The sequence below is a fragment of the Oncorhynchus mykiss genome, chromosome 22, assembly GCF_013265735.2.
Source record: "Oncorhynchus mykiss isolate Arlee chromosome 22, USDA_OmykA_1.1, whole genome shotgun sequence".
Classification (NCBI taxonomy): Eukaryota; Metazoa; Chordata; class Actinopteri; order Salmoniformes; family Salmonidae; genus Oncorhynchus; species Oncorhynchus mykiss.
Genome location: NC_048586.1, coordinates 12513811 through 12535079, shown reverse-complemented (window position 1 = coordinate 12535079; position 21269 = coordinate 12513811). Strand labels below are relative to the sequence as shown.

General features: G+C 41.7%; 1 protein-coding gene across 1 annotated transcript; it reads right to left on the bottom strand.

Moving 5' to 3' along the window:
* Positions 1 to 781: 781 nt before the first annotated feature.
* On the bottom strand, positions 782 to 20837 carry LOC110501408 (protocadherin-17-like). Its single transcript, XM_021578955.2, has 4 exons — positions 17262 to 20837; positions 15873 to 15931; positions 15530 to 15702; positions 782 to 2099 (listed from the first exon to the last, which is right to left on the bottom strand). The coding sequence occupies exons 1-4, from the start codon at positions 19746 to 19748 to the stop codon at positions 1489 to 1491; spliced, it is 3330 nt and encodes a 1109-aa protein (XP_021434630.2). The 5' UTR covers positions 19749 to 20837; the 3' UTR covers positions 782 to 1488.
* Between the last annotated feature and the right edge of the window lie 432 nt (positions 20838 to 21269).

The window sequence follows — 21269 nt, the reverse complement described above, 5'->3', positions numbered from 1 at the left end:
GTACAGAATGGGATGTCAAGAAGAGGAACATGGATTCAAATGGACGGCTATTCTGCAGCTTGCTTTAATTCAGGCACACCAGTTTTAAACAAATTCCCACGTACCATACACCGGGGACTTGTTTAATGCTTAAGCAGCATAGAAGCATCATAGGTTTGGCTGATTTGCAGTTTAATGAGGTACACTAGTGGGCTGAGGTCGACAAAACTTGCATAAACTACAGATGTAGGATCTTAATTGAGCCAGTTTGCTACAGCAGGAAAATAATCCTGCAGCAACAGGAAAGGTGAATCATTATGTGGATTATAATTAATGGACATTTTTGTAGGGGTTTATACAGTGTCCCTAAGGGAAAATCAAGCCTTAAATTTCAAAGTGGAAATTACAATCTTCAAAACCCTTTTTCAACCTCAAATACACTACAAGTTTTCCTGCAACAGGGGGATCAAATTAATTGAGATCTTTGAAGCATTTCATATTGTCTGATTTCATTTGTTTGCTGTAAAAGATCATTAGTTGGTGTGTAAAAAGAAAGGTGACTGCGGTTAAGAGTATGATAATATTAAGTTAACTTGAGAGTGGGATCTCGACCGCTATTGTAAATAGTCATGGCTCGTGTTGGTGTGTGTTTGTGGGGTTGCCGATTTTTCTGACAGTTGATTAAGCAAGATAAATCATGTCAGCCCTTGAACCATACCTTGGAGAGAGAATTATGATCCTCAGGCAAAACAAAGCTTAATAGCTTTAGAGGCACCATTTGTCAAAAATAATTACATTCCATGTTTCGCAGTAGCACATGTGTATACAAATTTAATAACAACAAGTACAGCAGCTTATATTCACTTGAAAGCTCAGCTTATTTGCACATAAACTGCAGAGAAGACGACGATAAAATTACAAATACATTCATAAAAAAAACGGTTCGATTTTTCAGGGACCTCAAATTGTTTTATGAAAAGCGACATTCCCTATTTTACCAGAGCAGAGTCGCCTTTAAACGTTCATAAGACACTTCACATTGTATTATACTTGAATGATATGTATTTCAATTGTCTGAAATATCCAAATGATGTTTCTCATACACTACAGTAAGTGAAGACAAAACCTTTCACTGTACATAAGCAGACAGGACTTAATACCTTAAACAGGAGCAATTCATTCAACAGCCTCACAAAATTGGAGCTTGAAATGTGTAAAACACGGACATCTAAATTGAAGGGTATACCATGAAAACACGTAATGGCATGAAAGCAATGGTTTTCTTCCCCTTCCACTCACAGCAGTCAGAAACCAACACCACACACTTTACTTTGAACAACAAACCACAGAATCAAAAAAAAAAAAAAAAGATAGTTCATGTCTGATGGTTTTTGGTTATACAATGCGTGTCTGGAACCTTCCTGGGTCAAAACAAATTACCCCTCCGTCATTCATCTGTGACCTCATCACATGGCGGCCAAATGAGAGCAAGGCCCAGACTTTGACCTTTTAGTTCCCAGAGTCCCGCTGGTCCAGATTGACGCACTCCATCCCCCCACATTCCTGGCTGATGATCCCAGATCTGATCCCAGAGCTGTGGATAAGGCTGTTGGACAGGGACTTGGGACTGAGGTCGCAGGACAGGTACGACGGATCCTCCAGTTCCGTATGGGGCGGTGAACACTGGCCATCTGGGGGACCATAGGCACTGCTGTCTGAGCCCCCCTCCCCGACCCTCCCCACCTCCTCCCTGGGCCCTTTGGTTGGGGAGTCCAGGGGTGTGTCCCCCTTGGTGGGGCTGCTGGACACGGAGGAGCACTCCTGCAGCAGGGGACTGAGGCCGCGCTGAGACTTTAAGTAGGGTTTGACGTTGGCTACTAGGATGATGCTGTCCCGCTGCTCCTTCCCGAACGTGCTGAGGGTTTTTCTGGCTGCACTGCGGTTGAGGCTGCCATAAATCTCTGTCTCCACCATGGCCTCCATTCCCACTGGGATGAAAAGGTTGGTGCGATTATCGGCGCTGTCTGCTTGGCTTCCTACACGTAGCTTTGGCATCCAGCATCTGTCAGAATGGCCCAGTGCACGACATTCATCTGTGCAGTGAACAGATCTGCCTTGTCCTAAGGAAAGATTTACAAAGTTCTTATTAAATGACTGATGATCGCTTTACAAAGTATAATCAAATATGCAAGTTATAGAACACAATTAAATTCAGAGCCAGCTCAATCTCCTCCCACACATACTGAAATAAAAAGCATAGAAAAATGAATAAATCATTTCTAGGGAATAAGTACAACCACTCCAATTTCCAGTCTGTCAGGACCAAGATCAAGAGAAAATGTGAGTTCAAAATGCATATTAAATCAAAGGGAGAACAAAATGACAACAGTTAGATTATGTAAACTGCAACGTAGTTCTCACACATTACAATCACTGTGCTTTGAAGGCATACCCACCAAGGTAGACGAACCACACATTACAATCACTGTGCTTTGAAGGCATACCCACCAAGGTAGACGAACCACAGACTACAGTCAAGTGTGTGTGTGTGTGTGTGTGTGTGTGTGTGTGTGTGTGTGTGTGTGTGTGTGTGTGTGTGTGTGTGTGTGTGTGGGGGGGGGGGGGGGGCAACCAGTTTTACATATTACATATAAAAAGACCAACAAAAAAAAAAGGAGGTAGCGCTCACCACTGCAGAGAATCTATCCTTTGACAATGATGTAAAGAGAGAGGTCTGTATATTGAAAAGGTTCATAGAAGTATTTGCACTTTATATTTTGGACTACTGCATCTATGTCTGAGAGAACTAAAAAGCCAGTTTTGCATTGCCTTCTCACTGTACGCGGTGAATTAAAATTAGTTCAGACAATTAAGAATTAATATAAGGGTATGAGCACCCATTAAGATAGGTGCTAACAAGGCATTTTATGTTAATTTTGCAACACATACGGCAAGTGGTTAAATATAGGAAACTATCATTTCTCGACTCACAGTGACCGTTTATTTTCACAGCTAATAGGCAAAGAAGCACACCTGGCCTGAAACAAAAGCTCTTCGTTATCAGGATTTGTGTGCTCATGTCTCGCACAACACAGACCAACCATACAGATGTACAGTAGGATCTTAATTTGATCACCCTGTTGCAATCCAGAAAAAAGTGTATTTGAGGTGTTAACAAGGATTTAGAAACTTGTAACTTACATCTTTAAATTTCAGACTTGATTATCCCTTACAAAAATTCACATGAATTAGAATCCACGTAATAATTCACGCACAAAAATGTATTATTTTCCTGCTGTAGCAAACTGGCTCAAATTAAGATCCTACATCTGTATGTTACCTCCTTCCCTTGTACATACAATCCTGTAGCTGTCCCTAAAGACTTTGGGATCTTACGAAAAATAGCAAGAGTAGACAGGCTGTGCCTTGCCATGATCCTGCCACAGTCAGTATAATTTAAATTTCTTAAGGCACCTTAGTTCCAGGACTAATCATGTTTAATGGGTCTACAATTGCAGTGATATGCCTTGTGGATGCTTTTTAAAAGCCAGGGACACAAAGGACCCATTTAAAGGGATCACATGGGTGGTGTACTATGGTTAAGTTGAAGGGAAAAACATGTTTTCCAAGAAAAGAACCTGCCTGGTCATTATAAATAGAAACAGACAAAGCCTAGCAACCGAGAACCCCAAGATGAATGCACCTGGCTTCTCCTGGAGACAATACATATTCAGAGGGGGACGCAATTGAGAGACACACAGGTGCATAAATTACCTGTATCAAAGCTGAGGGGAGACTGGAGTCTTTGATAAAGGTGAAAATACAAAAACACTACTTAATCTACTGTTGTGGCCTTTTGTGTTAGGGCTTCTCGGGATATGATTCAAATACTGCTCGGTTTTCCTGTATAGTGCTCTTTGCATTAAGTCTAAACTATTGTTCCAGGCTACCTGCACAACTTGCTGGATTTCACTACTTATTTTCCTAGAGATAAAGAACATATACGGTATCTACACTTCCCGCAAACCAGCATGTGTGTGCTTTGGCCTATAGAAATATACACAGAAAGCATCTGACTTTTCGTGCTTGGAGGATTAACTGTCTGCACACTCAATGTACATTCAATGTAGAACTGACAAACCCTTACAGTACACATTTAATGCGACAATTAGCTTCACTTTAAACTGCTGTACATTTTCTACAACCAAAGACAACTCTGAGTACATCAGACAAAAAGCGTTAACACAAGCTATTAATATTAAATGCATTGCCCCAGTTCTTTGCATTTCTCTTATCTTAAAAATGTAGTCCTTTAAATTAATTGACATTCCAGTCAAGTAAGCATCAGTGCTGTGTGTAAATTCCACTCTGCACATAAGAAACATCTCTTTCAATATCTTTCCATTTGATTGGCCTTTGAACAGGGTCTGGAGAATCAGACTCAGAAATATGTGCTCCAGAAAAGTGTGATTGAATTTACACCTCCCACAGAGAGAGCATGGCCCTGCCGTTTCCCGTGACACACTCACACACACACACAATCCCACACGTCCCCCTGGCAACCACAACAGTGTTCCCATCGCTGTCCTCCTGAGCACGCCACAAACAAACAGCTCATAGCAATGCAAATGGAGTGGAAAGTACTGCACAGGGATCTGATGACCACAGCCTTTCAATTCCAAGACACTTCTGTCTCTCACTGAGGGAAATGAGAACCAGCCCCACTTCAGTCAAGTCCTCCATTATCTTTCCGACTGCAGACAAACTGACTTTTATGGCAGACGTGCCTTATCTTTTATATGCATCATATCATGCAGGAAAAGAGCTACATAAACCAATCATAATCCGACCAGTGGTGAAAAGGACTTGACTGGTGGAAATTGAAATTCATCAATGATTGTATGTAGCCTATTGACCACGCCAACAAGACTTGACATAGCTGGTATGACACACTCCTATTTTTTTACATGCCCATTCTAACGGTCCATTCTAACATTTCCATTTAAGATTCCAGACGAGGCAACTGAGAATGTCGCCCGCAGAAAAGCTGTATGAAAACGTTCTGTCAGGAGCCACCAAAAGCTACCTGTCTGTTTGTACCGAAAGCGTCTGTCATGCTCTTTTGTCCCTGTCTTCCAATTCAAGCTTGAAGGAAAGTTTTTTTTAATCAAGTAATGACATGATCAAATGAGACAGCCATAGAGGTACACGATGCCATGCATATGAGCTCATTTGAACGCTAAAGCCGGCAGAGGATGTTTGAACATTCTTTCCTTCAGCCGATGGACCCTTTTATCCGCTTAACTATCATCTACTTTCCACTCTGGTGCCTTCATTTCATCTCGGCAGTGCAGCTCGACATTTCTGCGACAGGGCTCCCATGCAGAAAAATATACACATTGAAATATATTTCCTGACCTCAAAATGGATTCCAAATTCATTTACGTTTTTGTCTAAATGTAACACTACCGTTCAAAAGTTTGGGGTCTGCTTAGAAATGTCCTTGTTTTTGAAAGAAAAGCATGTTTTTTTTGGGGCCATTAAGATAACATCAAATTGATCAGAAATACAGTGTAGACATTGTTAATGTTGTAAATGACTACTGTAGCTGGAAACGGCTGATTTTTTAAATGGAATATCTACATAGGCGTACAGAGAGGCCCATTATCAGCAACCATCACTCCTGTGTTCCAACGGCACGTTGTGCTAGCTAATCCAAGTTTATCATTTTAAAAGGCTAATTGATCATTAGAAAACCCTTTTGCAATTATGTTAGCACAGCTGAAAACTGTTGTGCTGATAAAGAAGGAATAAAACTGGCCTTCTTTAGACTAGTTGAGTATCTGGAGCATCAACATTTGTGGGTTCGATTACAGGCAAAAAATGGCCAGAAACAAAGAACTTTTTTCTGAAACTCGTCAGTCTATTTTTGTTCTGAGAAATTAAGGCTATTCCGTGCGAGAAATGGCCAAGAAACTGACGATCTTGTACAATGCTGTGTACTACTCCCTTCACAGAACAGCGCAAACTGGCTCTAACCAGAATATAAATTGGAGTGGGAGGCCCCGGTGCACAACTGAGCAAGAGGACAAGTACATTAGAGTGTCTAGTTTGAGAAACAGATCCCTCACATGTCCTCAACTGGCAGCTTCATTAAATAGTACCCGCAAAACACCAGTCTCAACGTCAACAGTGAAGATGCGACTCCGGGATGCTGGCCTTCTAGTCAGAGTTCCTCTGTCCAATGTCTGTGTTCTTTTGTCCATCTTAATGTTTTCTTTATATTGGCCAGTCTGAGATATGGCTTTTTGTTTGCAACTCTGCCTAGAAGGACAGCATCCTGGAGTTGCCTCTTCACTTTGGACGTTGAGACTGGTGTTTTGCGGGTTGCAGGTTCAATAATAGTGGCAAACATGTTTTTTTTAATAACTACCCATTCTCTTTATCCCACATATACAACTATCTGTAAGGTCCCTTAGTCAAGTAGTGACTGTCAAGCACATATTCAACCACATATTCAATGCCTCGCAAAGAAGGGCACATCGCTTGGTGTACATATAAAATAAGCAGAAGCTAAATACAGTACATTTCAAAAGTATTCATCCCCTTGGTGTTTTTCCTATTTTGTTGCATTACAACCTGTAATTTAAGTGGATTTGGATTTTATGTAATGGACATACACATAATAGTCCAAATTGGTGAAGTGAAATGAAAAAAATAAATACATGGAAAAGTGGTGTGTGTATATGTATTCACCCCCTTTGCTATGAAGCCCCTAAATAAGATCTGGTGCAACCAATTCCCTTCAGAAGTCACATAATTACTTTTAAAAAGTCCACCTGTGTGCAATATAAGTGTCATGATCTGTCATATGATCTCAGTATATCTACACCTGTTCTGAAAGGCCCCAGAGTCTGCAACACCACTAAGCAAGGGGCACCACCAAGGAGCTCTCCAAACAGGTCAGGGACAAAGTTGTGGAGAAGTACAGATCAAGGTTGGGTTATAAAAAATATCAGAAACTTTGCACATCCCACGGAGCACCATTAAATCCATTATTAAAAAATGGAAAGAATATGGCACCACTACAAACCTGCCAAGAGAGGGCCGCCCATCAAAACTCACCGACCAGGCAAGGAGGGCGTTAATCAGAGAGGCAACAAAGAGACCAACGATAACCCTGAAGGAGCTGCAAAGCTCCACAGCGGAGATTGGAGTATCTGTCCATAGGACCACTTTATGCCGTACACTCCACAGAGCTGGGCTTTACGGAAGAGTTGTCAGAAAAGTTGTCATTGCTTAAAGAAGAAAATAAGCAAACACGTTTGGAGTTCTCCAAAAGGCATGTGGGAGACTCCCCAAACATATGGAAGAAGGTACTCTGGTCAGATGAGACTAAAATCTAGCTTTTTGGCCATCAAGGAAAATGCTATGTCTGGCGCATACCCAACACCTCTCCCCACCCCATGAATACCATCCCCACAGTGAAGCATGGTGGTGGCAGCATCATGCTCTGGGGATGTTTTTCATGGGCAGGGACTGGGAAACTGGTCAGAATTGAAGGAATGATGGATGGCGCTAAATACAGGGAAATTCTTGAGGGAAACCTGTTTCAATCTTTCAGAGATTTGAGACTGGGATGGAGGTTCACCTTCCAGCAGAACCATGACCCTAAGCATACGGCTAAAGCAACACTTGAGTGTTTTAAGGGGAAACATTTAAATGTCTTGGAATGGCCTAGTCAAAACCCAAACCACAATCCAAATGAGAATCTGTAGTATGACTTAAAGATTGCTGTACACCAGCGGAACCCATCCAACTTGAAGGAGCTGAAGCAGTTTTGCCTTGAAGAATGGCCAAACATCCCAGTGGCTAGATGTGCCAGGCTTATAGAGACATACCCCAAGAGACTTGCAGCTGTAATTGCTGCAAAAGGCGGCTCTACAAAGTATTGACTTTGGGTCGGTGAATAGTTATGCACACTCAAGTTTTCCGTTTTTTTGTCTTATTTCTTGTTTGTTTCACAATAAATCATATTTGGCATCTTCAAAGTGGTAGGCATGTTGTGTAAATCAAATTATTCAAACCCCCAAAAAATCTATTTTACTTCCAGGTTGTAAGGCAACAATAGGAAAAATGCCAAGGGGGGTGAATACTTTCGCAAGTCACTGTATCCCTTTAACCATGGTGAAGTTATTAATTAGGTTTTGGATGGTGTATCAATACACCCAGTCACTACAAAGATACAGGCTTCCTTCCTAACTCAGTTGCCAGAGAGGAAGGAAACTGTTTAGGGATTGCACCATGAGGCCAATGGTGATATTAAAAAGGTGACAGAGCATTAATGGTTGTGATATGAGAAAAACCGAGGATGGATCAACAACATTGTAGTTACTCCACAATATTAACCTAAATGACAGAGTGAAAAGGAAGCCTGTACCGAATAATACTATTCCAAAACATGCATCCTGTTTGCAACAAGGCACTTAAGTAATACTGCAATGAAATTAACTTTTTTTTCCTGATTATAAAGTGTTATGTTTTGGGCAAATACAGCACAACACACCACTGAGTACCACTCTTCATATTTTCAAGCGTGGTGGTGGCTTCATCATGTTATGGGTATGCTTGTCATCAGCAAGGATTAAGGAGTTTTTTGGGGATAAAAATAAACAGAATACAGCTATAAGCACAGGCAAAATCCTAGAGGAAAACATAGTTCAGTCTGCTGGGAGAATGGGAGTTGAATTCACTTTTCAGCAGGACAATAACCTAAAACACAAGACCAAACATACAGTTGAAGTCGGTAGTTTACATACACTTAGGTTGGAGTCATTAAAACTCCTTTTTCAACCACTCCACAAATGTCTTGTTAACAAACTATAGTTTTGGCAAGTCGGTTAGGACATCTACTTTGTGCATGACACAAGTAATTTTTCCAATAATTATTTACAGACTGATTATTTCACTTATAATTCACTGTATCACAATTCCAATGGGTCAGAAGTTTACATACACTAAGTTGACTGTACCTTTAAACAGCTTGGAAAATTCTATAAAATGATGTCATGGCTTTAGAACCTTCTGATAGGCTAAATGACATCATTTGAGTCAATTGGAGGTGTACCTGTGGATGTATTTCAAGGCCTACCTTCAAACTCAGTGCCTCTTTGCTTGACATCATGGAAAAACAAAAGAAATCAGACAAGACCTCAGAAAAAAAAATGTAGACCTCCACAAGTCTGGTTCATCCTTGGGAGCAAATTCCAAATGACTGAAGGTACCATGTTCATCTGTACAAAAATAGTACGCAAGTATAAACACCATGGGACCACGCAGCCGTCATGCCGCTCAGGAAGGAGACGCGTTCTGTCTCCTAGAGATGAACGTACTTTGGTGAGAAAAGTGCAAATGCATCCCAGAACAGCAAAGGACCTTGTGAATATTCTGGAGGAAACCGGTACAAAAGTATCTATATCTACAGTAAAACGAATCCTGTTGACATAACCTGAAAGGCCGCTCAGCAAGGAAGAAGCCACTGCTCCAAAACCGCCATAAAAAAAGCCAGACTACAGTTTGCAACTGCCCACGGGGACAAATATCGTACTTTTTGTCCTCTGGTCTGTTGAAACAAAAATAGAACTGTATGGCCATCGTTATGTTTGGAGGAAAAAGGGGGATGCTTGCAAGCTGAAGAACACCATCCCAACCGTGAAGCACGGGGGTGGTAGCATCATGTTTTGGGGTTGCTTTGTTGCAGGGGGGACTGGTGCACTTCACAAAATAGATGGCATCACGAGGAAGGAAAATTATATGGATATATTGAAGCAACATCTCAAGACATCAGTCAGGAAGTTAAAGCTTGGTCACAAATGGGTCTTTCAAATAGACAATGACCCCAAGCATACTTCCAAAGCCCTGACCTCAATCCCATAGAAAATTTGTGGGCAGAATTGAAAAAGCGTGTGCGAACAAGGAGGCCTACAAACCTGACTCAGTTAAACCAGCTCTGTCAGGAGGAATGGGCCAAAATTCATCCAAATTATTGTGGGAAGATAGTGGAAGGCTACCCAAAATGTTTGACCCAAGTTCAACAATACAAAAGGCAATGCTACCAAATACTAATTGCGTGTATGTAAACTTCTGAGCCACTGGGATGTGATGAAAGAAATAAAATCTGAAATAAATCATTCTCTCTACTATTATTCTGACATTTCACATTCTTAAAATAAAGTGGTGATCCTAACTGACCTAATACAGGGAATTTTTACTATAATTAAATGTCAGGAAATGTGAAAAACTGAGTTTAAATGTATTTGGTTAAGGTGTATGTAAGCTTCCGACTTCAACTGTACACTGGAGTTGCTTACAAAGATGACGTTGGATGTTCCCGAGTGTTCCAGTTTGGACTTAAATCGTCTTGAAAATCTGTGGCATGACTTAAAAAAAGGCTGTCTAGCAATCATCAATAATCAGTTTGACAGAGCTTGACGAATGGGAAAATATTGTATAATCCAGGTGTCCAAAGCTCTTAGAGATTTACCTAAAAAGACTCACAGCTGTAATCGCTGCCAAATGTGTTTCTACAAAGTATTGGCTCAAAGGTGTGAATACTTATGTAAATGAGATATTTCTGTATTTAATTTTCAATACATTTGCTAAAATGTCTAAAAACATATTTTCACATGGTCATGATGGGGTATTGTGTGTCGATGGGTGAGAAAAAAACATGTTTTCACCTCACAAATGAATTGCAGTTTCACAAAACACATTTGCTGTTTCAAATGTAATAAAACTCCGCATGTGAAAACCACACTTTTCACACGTGGAATTGCAACGTGAAAACCATTCACATGTGAAAATATAATTTTCAGTTTCACATGTAAAAAAACATTCACATCATTAAAATCTAACTTTCACATGTGGAATTCCAAGTTCACATGTGATGGTGAAATGTTGTTATTCTCCTCACATGTCAAAAGGTGGTGTTAACATGTTGCACAGGCAACATGTTTCCACGTATGGATTTGCAAATTCTGTAATGCCACTCTGTAAAAAGGTAACTTAGCCGACCTGAGTATAAATACTCAAGTGTGCATTATTTCTTATTTCTGAGCCATCCGTTTGGAGTGTTACTGCTGCAGGCACACGCCTCTGTTCTTCATACGTTGGTCAGTGACCGTTGGAAGAAGAACAGTGAAAAAAAACAGAGAAGCTAACGCTCCGTGTCTCCTTATTTATTCTGTTTAACATGAGAAAATTAGCACTGTCAGAGTTAATCAGTTAACTCAAGATAACTTTTTGTAATTTATTGCACAATTTTTTTGGGGGGGGCACATTGTCCGAAAGTGTTCAAAATACATTGAAAACATCCACAATAAATCACAGCTCAATTTGAGCAACTCTATAAACAAAAAATGCAATCGTTTAACAGCCCTAGTTGACATTAAAGTGTGAAAATACACATGTGAAAGTGTAACGGACATGAGTCGGTCATGGTTGAAAATGGTCACGTGATGAGGTAGCCCCGCTTGCGACTTCACAATTAGTGTTGGCCCTCTTGGTCGAATGGTCAAGACGTTGTGTGAGACCCGGGTTATAATCCCGACCAGTTGCAAAGGCACAAATGTGAAACTTATAATATCACGTGAAATGTTGGGAAACCACATGTGTCTGAATCAAGTAAAAAAATGTACATGTGAAAAATCCATGTGAAACTTCACGTGTGTCTGAAAACCAACTGTCTGTTTTTCCCACATTACATTTCCAAGTGATTTGTTCACACGTGTTCACACATATTTGTCTGAAAACCATGCTTTATTGTGTGTTTTTTTGTTGTTGTAAGGGTATTCACAAATTATGAGTATTATGGTCTAGCTAGCTCGGTAGAAATAGAAAATGGTATAGACTGTAGCGGAAAGCTAAATTGGCTACATTGGCTAACCAACTGTTCCTTCCTATAGCTTCCATTGATTGAGCCCAACACTCAAACATGACTGCGTATACCGATTAGCCAGCTAGCTAGCTCCTTCAATAACTCTTCAAATGTGTCTGCCTTATTTTGTTTCCATTAGTTGAATGCAGATAATGTGCTGACCTGAAGGCATGATCATGTAAACTAAAGCAGTGCAAGCCTTGTAATTGTGTTTGTCAATGCTAGGCAAGAATCGTACTTTGGACAAAATGTGTCAGAAGAATGTTGGACAAGCTGCAAATCTGCAGAACCAAGCAGAACCAAGCAGAACCATTCAGCCACTTTTAATTATAAACTGCTGATCAATTAATACATCCCCCTCATTACTAATTAACCTGTCCACAGCAACACTGTTGATCCCAACAGATGGTGCCTGATGTCCTAAAGTTAGCAGCATCATTTTTTAAGGTAAGATTGAACTTTTGCTAACTGAAGGTGTTTAATAAGCAGTCAAGCAATGTATATTTTTTTCCAAATTTGATTCGCCATTTCTCTTTTCTTCACAGAGGTAAAGATATTTATAGCTGAACGACTTTGTAAGCTTTGACTGTCATGTTCCTAACTAATTACTTATCTTCAAATGTGTCTGTTCCATTTTGTTTCCGTAGGTCATCAACAGCCAAAATCATGTTTCTTGAAATTGAATGATGACCAAAGTATGAAAAATGACTGTTGCTTCTACATTGATAAAGTTTGATTATAAAGTTACTGGTCCCCATGTCAAATGCTTGAATTAATTATTAAGGGGTATCAGTCAAGGAGAGCTCTGAATATAAACTCCCCGCCCACTCAGCCTGTCTTTTCACATTTCCTGGTAGTTGGCCATGAAAGAAAAAGTACTTTTCAGAATGACTGTTCAGGACCTTTAATGGAAGAAAATGCTGTGTAGCCCGGAAGATCATAAAGTCATTGTAAGTAGAGTTTAATAAGACTTGGATTTGTGAGTCAATGTTAAGAATGTTGTCCAAGGGAATGGCCGAAACGGGGAAGAAAAATGTTCCCATGATGTAATCCTTTAACAATGCACACATCATTTTGAATTCTAAATTGCCTATCTGCAATTAATATACTCCCCTAATTCCCTTGTCCACAGCAACATCGATGGTGCAAACTGATGGTGCCTGCCTGAGGTCTTAACGAAAGCAGCGACCTTTTTGAAAGTAAGATTGAACTTAAGTTGAATATGTGTTCAATAAATGCTCAAGCAATCTACATTATTTCCCAATTTGGTTCAACGTTTCCTTTTTCTTTACTGATACACTACACGACCAAAAGTATGTGGACAACCTGCTTGTCGAACATCTCATTCCAAAATCATGAGCATTCATATGTTGGTCCCCCCTTTGCTGCAACAACTCCACTCTTCTGGGAAGGCTTTCCACTAGATGTTAGAACATTGCTGCGGGGACTAATGCCACAAGAGCATTAGTGAGGTCGGGCGATGACGTTGTGCAATTAGGCCTGGCTCGCAGTCGGCATTCCAATTCATCCCAAAGGTGTTCGATGGGGTTGAGGTCAGGGCTCTGTGCAGGCCAGTCATGTTCTTCCACATCAATCTCAACAAACAATTTCTGTATGGACCTCACTTTCTACACAGGGGCATTGTCATGATGAAACAGGAAAGGGCCTTCCCCAAACTGTTGCCACAAAGTTGGAAGCACAGAACCGTCTATAATGTCATTGTATGCTGTAGCGTTAAGATTTCCCTTCACTGCAACTAAGGGTCATAGTCCGAACCATAAAAAACAGCCCCAGACCATTATTCCTCCTCCACCAAACTTCACAGTTGGTACTATGCATTGGGGCAGGTAGCGCTCTCCTGGCATCCTCCACCAAACACAGATTAGTCCGTCAGACTGCCAGATGGTAAAGCATGATTCATCACTCCAGAGAACGTGTTTCCACTGCTCCAGAGTCCAATGGCGGCGAACTTAACACCACTCCAGCCGAAGCTTGGCATAGCAATCTTAGGCTTGTGTGTCTGGCTGCTTGGCCATGGAAACCAATTTCATGAAGCTCCTGTAGAACAGTCGTTTTTTTTAATTTAACCTTAATTTAACTAGGCAAGTCAGTTAAGAATAAATTCTTATTTACAATGACGGCCTACCCCGGCCAAACCCTTCCATAACCCAGACGACGCTGGGCCAATTGTGCGCCGCCCTATGGGACACCCGATCACAGCCGGGTTGTGATACAGCCCGGGATCGAATTTTCCAGATTGACGTAAAGTAATGATGGACTGTCATTTCTCTTTGCTTATTTGAGCTGTTCTTGTCATAATACGGAGTTGGTCTTTTATCAAATAGGGCTTTCTTCTGTATACCACCGCTACCATGTCACAACACAACTGATTGGCTCAAACTTATTAAGAAGGAAAGAAATGCCACAAATGAACTTTTAACAAGGCGCACCTATTAATTGAAATGCATTCCAGGTGACTACCTCATGATGCTGGTTGAGAGAATGCCAAGAGTGTGCAAAGCTGTCATCAAGGCAAAGGGTGGCTATTTGAAGAATCTCAAATATAAAATACATTTTGATTTGTTTCACACTATTTGTTACTACATGATTCCACATGTTTAATTTCATAGTTTTGATGTGTTCACTATTATTCTACAATGTATAAAACAGTCCAAATAAAGCCAAACCCTTGAGTTAGATGCATTTCCAGAATACATTTCAAAATATAAAGAATTGGCCAAATCATATATTTTCAAAGACATATTTATTACTTTTCCAGATGCATTTTAAATACATTTTCAGATGTATTTTAAATAACTTTTCAAATGCATTTGAAATACAATTTGCAATGCATGTCAAGGTGTATTTTAATGTATATATGATTTGGCCAATTCTTTACATTTTCAAATGTATCCTGAAAATGCACCCAAAACTATATTTAAAGAAATAAAAAAATTCATCTGACTCTGAGGTAGATCAAATCCTGAAGTATCCCTTTAAATGTATTTTTTTCCATACGGGCTGAGCTACAATATCATGCTGCCTCATAGAGCTAAGATTGAATTACTGCTGCCTATGTCCTGTGTAGCTCAGTTGGTAGAGCATGGTGCTTGCAACGCTCGGGTTGTGGTTTTGAATCCCACCCGGAACCAGTATGAAAATGTATGCACTCAATACTGTAAGTCTGCTAGATCAGGGTTTCCCCAAACTTAGTCTTGGGGTCCTCCCTGGGTGCACTCATCATCAGGCTATGATCATTTGAATCAGCTGTGTAGTGCTAGGGAAAAAACTCAAATGTGCACATGGGGGGCCCCCAGAACTGACTTTGGGATACCCTGTTCTGAATGACTAAATTGCAATTGCATAGAATTCATACTGCTGAAATCTTGTTTAAGTATTATGATTTCAGGAATCTCTTTGAGGTGTACACTGTACTATCATTATTGGCTTTAGCTTTACCCTGAGGATGGTACTGTAGAACTGGGGATAAACAGACTGTGTACATGTGTTTGTAGTGCATTTTGGCTTGGTGCAGTGATTGGGAAAACAAGGGTCTGATACAAGGGTCCGTTAAGCATCTTTAAGATGTCACAGAGAGAGAGAGCTTCCACTCACCCTGCTCGAGAGGCTGGCCATTAACCGCTGTGGCTTTCATCTTGATGGCCTCCCTGGCAGACGTGTCGCAGTGGGAGCCTTTATTAGTATCCTGGTCACTATCAGCCTGGTCACTATCACCATGGCCACTGTCTCGGAGGCTTGCTCGCTCTGCATCCTTAAATGTTGAGCTGCTGCAGGATGAGGAGACAGGAGAGAAAAAAACATAACTCATTGGTGGTGGCTTCCGTCTGTCTTTCTTGTGATCGCCCTTGCGCCCTATTTGACGTGCTTGTTCTGATGGCTTGATATTGAATAGAATGTAAATGGCGGCTGTCAGGTAGTTATCATTTAGCGGCCTTACCTTTGAGCAAATGGCTGCCTGTTGGACGTATAATTGGGCTCCGAGGGAAAATTATCCGTCTGAGAATTGAAGAGAGATAATTATTTGTGTATTGTGCACCAGAATAGTTTTCCTGTGTGCAACAGTTTATATGAGCAACATGACATATTCAAAGGACACCTCCATTAACTATGGCTTGGCCTGCATTCAGATCTGTACATTCAAAGCATTTAGGAACACATTAAATCCTTACTCGTTACATCCATTTTTTTAAACTCTGTCTATGAATTTGAGAGTAGTTACATTTCTCCAGGTCCATACCTCAGCTTTTTTATCAAAACAGAGGTGGGATGTCCGCTTTGTTATTGTTTCAATTAAGGACTCTAGCTTTATTCAAACAGCAGCAGCTATCAGTGGCACCCCGATAAGAACAAATCTCCATTATGTCCATATGTGCCTGTTTGGTCGAGGGAGAGAAGTAATGCATCAGCCACTGTCATCTGCATCCTTGTTTTTTCTCATCTTGAGAATAATGTGTTTGTGTTGATCACACCCACATGCCCTAGCAACTGGTGACAGCGCCAGCTCTTGTCATCAGTGTTATCATCTCCAAATGAGACTGTCTCGGAGACTGTCCTAGATATTTACATAATTTACAACTGAAAAGACCTCTGTGCTAAATAAAATTACATGCACTCCTTGTCAATTTAATATGCTGGCTTGCATAAGCAGCCTTGTCATCTTTTACAAGGCAGGGCTGGACCCTATTAATGTCTTATCTTTCCAACATTGGATTTGGATGTGTGGAACTGGCCCGTGTTTGTGGAGGGCAAGAAATGGGATTGTAAGGTTATGCTGTGTGCATCTAGCTGTCTGGCACAAAATATTTCACTAATGTGATCAGACAAGCTGTTCAAACACCTGTCCAATCCCAGATTTCGGGCAGGGTTTTGTTTTCACTCTGTGGCAGGAGGATCTGGCAGTGGCAGTACAGCAGCGCAGTCCAAGACCCACACGGTTTGCATATCTTACAGAAATGGTTCCCTGGTTATTTAGACCACCTGTAAGGTGCTGCTAGAAGTGACTCATAATGGGACAATTTGGTTAGGATCTCTGTGGAGGAAATGTAGATCACAAACAATCTACTCTAGCACACCAACAACCGGTATAAAAAATACAGTGTCTTTTCATATATTATTTCTTCAATGTGCTTGTGGTGTATCATGATGCATTTTTTGTCCTTCAATTTGCACCATATGGTGCCAGACAGGGAATACAAATGATAACAAGGATGTCTGATTGCATGAGTATCGATTTGAAGAATGACCTCTCTTGTGGCAGATTTGTATAAAATACCATGGAAGAATAAAAGGCTATAAAAAAATATGGTACAATGACTCTGTTTCTTACCTGTATCACTGACATTCTATTCATAGGAGTCTCTGTGGTAAGCCCTGCGAAGCTCGAGTGACAGCCAGCCCGAGGCACCGTCAGGCTGTTGGAGGTGGTTTTCAGGTACATGACCTCTGACCTGGGCAGCGTGAGAGGCAGGGGGCTGGTCGTCTGGTAGTCGAAACAGATAGGTGAGGTGATGAGAGACGGGCTGCTCACCACGTTCATCCTGCTCACAGAGTCCCTCTCCTCCATCTCGCTCTGCACCAGCATGATTTCATTCTTGTTGATCCTTTTCTTCTTGCCCTTCCCCACTGGGGGATTGGAGTTGGAGTACTCAGCCATGCGGCACTTATAATTCCCAGCCTCCTTATCTTGATGCTTGGACTTAACGGCGATGGCAGTCATGACAGCCAGCAGCAAGACAGAGATGATGCAAAGGGTGACGATGAGGGGCAGGGACAAGTCCCAGTGCTGCTGCTCCCCGCTGGCCCCGGACTCCCCTCCTGCAATGGCTCCTGTGCTGGCCTTAATGATCAGCTTGGCCACAGCAGAAAGTGGGGGCTTGCCGTGATCGGTTACCTTCACTACCAGCTCTACAGCTGGGGCCACGTCCTCCCACACAGCATGGGCAGTCCTGACCTCGCCGGCCACAGGGTCCATCTCAAACAGGTGCTCCTCGTTACCCTCAGAGATCTCGTAGGTCAGACGACCGCTCTCGCCGAAGTCGTGGTCGACTGCTCTCACCGTGGTCACTATGTACCCCAGGCCTACATTTCTAGGGATCATGATTTCCACAGTGTCATTTAGCAGGAGGGGTAATACAATAACTGGTAGATTGTCATTGACGTCAAGCACACTGACCCTGACTGTGGCACTGCTCTCCATATGAGGAGACCCTGCGTCTTTAGCTTGAACATTGAACTCAAAGAACTTAGTTTGTTCGTAGTTGAAAGACCTTGAGGCGTATATGGCTCCGTTGGTAGGATTGACAGACACGTAGGTGTAAACTGACACGTCTCCGATGTGCGACGGTGAAATGGAGTAGGACACAGTTCCATTCCGACCTATATCTGGATCATGAGCCAGAACTGAGCCTAAGTACTCCCCTGGGATGTTGTTCTCTGGCACCTGGAGCACATAGATGGTCTTGGTGAAACGTGGTGCATTATCATTCTCATCTAAGATTTTCACTGTGAACGATTTGGTGTAATTCAACGAAGGTATTCCGTTGTCTCTGGCCACTATGGTCACGTTATATTCATCTTTCAGTTCCCTGTCTAGAGGTCTGTCTGTGAGCAGAGTGTAAAAATTATCATTGTTTTCCTGCAGCCTGAATGGTACATTGCCAAGCACTCTGCATTGGAGCTGGCCATTTCTTCCAGAATCTTTATCAGTGACTCTCACCAGGGCGATGACAGATTCTGGAGGTGCTGCCTCACTGATAGCTCCCTGGCGGACTGAGACAAAACTTATGACAGGCCAATTATCATTCTTGTCAAGCACTTTGACTGAAATCTTACAATGGCCAGGGATGGGGTTAGGCCCCAGGTCCTTGGCCTGCACGTCAAATTCAATGGTTGGATTCTCTTCATAGTCAATTTCTCCCTGAATCTTTATTACACCTGTGTTGGGGTCAATAGAAAACAACTCCTGGACTCTATCAGATGCATATCCACTGAAAGAATAGACTACCTGTCCATTGCTGCCCTCATCTTGGTCTGTTGCATTCAGGTCTATCAGCATTTTCCCAGGTGGTGAGTTTTCAGGGAGCTCCAGCACATAGGCGGGTTTGTCAAATACTGGGCTATTATCATTTGAATCAGTAACTCTCACATTGATTTGCATGGACCCTGATCTTGGATACTCCCCTCCATCAATGGCTGTCAAAAGGAGGGTATGATGGGACTGATCCTCCCTATCTAGAGGTCGCTGAACTACCAATTCCGGATAGATGGTTCCCTCGCCCCTCAATTTCAAGTCCAAAGAAAATGTATTGTAATCATCTCTGGTGACCTGATAAGTCTTTATTCCGTTTCCCCCAGAATCTGAGTCATGCGCAATTGTTAGAGGGAAACGTGTCCCAGCAGCTGCATTCTCTGAAATATCAATATTGATGTGATCTGAGGGAAAACCTGGCGAGTTGTCGTTTATATCCACTACATCAATCTTGATCATGCATATTTCCTTGTCGTTGGCAAACACTTCCATGGAGAGCTGACACTTGGGGTTGCGTCTGCACAATGTCTCCCTGTCAATTCGCTGTTTGGTAAAAAGCAGCCCACTCTCCGGGTCCACATCAATGAGATGTGGAGCAGAATTCTCCAGAACTCTAAAGTTAGATTTTTCCCCTCTCTCCACCGGTCCAAATCCGGCATCCTTAGCAATGTTTCCGATAACAGTTCCAGGTCCCTGCTCCTCTGGAACGGAATAATTGAGATTTTTCAGAGTCCGGGCTTTAGCCCAAAAGAGAAGGAAAAATATGACAGGAAGACGCATATCCATTTACTGTGTAGGATGCGCGTGCTTAAAAATTCCCGTTTTAACTTCCAACCTGTTGATTTGTTCAGCGACCACACTACGACTAAAATCACACGAGACAGGTAGTTTTGTATCCAACACAACGGAGAGGTTATTAAATCGATTTCTTGCTATCTTTTCTATATTTTACGCTGTCCTTTTAACCTCCTTCACATGCCGTACAGCTATGATGAACTCTTTGTGTAAACAAAGATGAACGCCCAAAGACATATCACGCATTAACGCAATACAAAATGTAACATGTGGCAGACGTGATTCGCTGGTGCGGCGAATAAAATATATTCGGTGATTTTAAAGCGTTTATGATTTCCCCTGTTGCTACAAGGTTACAAACGTTTGTACATCCCGCTATGCTGAAGGTTAGGCAGTACAAAAGCGCAATGCCCTTATGCGACATCTATAGCCTACCTAAAGCAAAATACCCGAGATACTCATTCATTTAACCATTCATTTCCCAGCACAGTCAGCGACCATCTATCTATACAGTATACTTTTTCTGAGCGCTACACACTGTTGCATACAGGTTCATACAGGTTATGTACACATGGACCAACCCATAAAGGAAAGCAGATGCATCAAATAAATATGCTCCTTCGGGACCACGTTTTACATTTTCCTTTCATTCACGAACATTTGGTGAGCGATAAGGACTTTTGCCCGATAATTGTCCTATAATCAGTCCAGTAATCCGGTAATCCAGTCCAGTTGGACCTCGTGCCCTTGCATCCCGCATTGATTCGTGGTAAGAACATCAACAATGCTCCTTTAGAGGTTAAACAAATCCAAGACTTCAGGTGCACAACGTTGTAGATTTTTTTTTTCGATATGGTCCCCAAATAATTCTGTTCAATTATCCGGTCACGTCAACAGTTGAAAACAGCTCTCTTGGCATTGAGATCTGGTTACCAGTAGAATCCTCCCGACGCCCTACACACTGACTCCAGTTTATATCTTGGTGCATTTAACATTGTTTCTGATCGTCTTCCAACCAATGAGTGAAACTGTGACAGATCCTGCCTTGGGGGTTTTCTCCAATAGGTCTGGCAAGTTCGCATTGAACGAGGGCTGTTCCGCTGGTACGTGATTCAGTTACTGATGTGAGCGCACAGAGCAGAGCAGAGAGAGAGAGAGAGAGAGAGAGCTGTAGATGAAAAACGTGTTTGTGGATTTTGTTCCTAATAGGCTACATTTCGATGTGCAGTAGGCCTAGAGATAGTGTGTGGATCATAATAATGTGGGGATGGGAATTAATATAGAAAAACTGATACAACCTGTGAGGGTTTGGGTAAAGTGGGGGTAATACCATAAAGCTTTGGTTAAAGGTTCGTGCAGTGGCTGGTACTAGGCTACTAGGCTAGGCAATCATAACAACAGACCTTTGTTTTCTGACTGTGGAAATGCTTGTGGACATGATCGACCAAAATAACGTTGCAGAGCATGTATCCAATGCTTCCAATCCCAATCCACCTAATTACAATGTTTATA

What these genes read in the sequence shown, in the direction of transcription:
- LOC110501408 (XM_021578955.2), bottom strand. Translation starts at nt 19,748, where the DNA reads ATGGATATGCGTCTTCCTGTCATATTTTTCCTTCTCTTTTGGGCTAAA. An exon ending in ATAGAATGTCAGTGATACAG is followed by an intron (nt 15,932 to 17,261) that starts GTAAGAAACAGA and finishes TTCAATTCTCAG; the next exon opens with ACGGATAATTTTCCCTCGGA. An exon ending in AGGCAGCCATTTGCTCAAAG is followed by an intron (nt 15,703 to 15,872) that starts GTAAGGCCGCTA and finishes CTCATCCTGCAG; the next exon opens with CAGCTCAACATTTAAGGATG.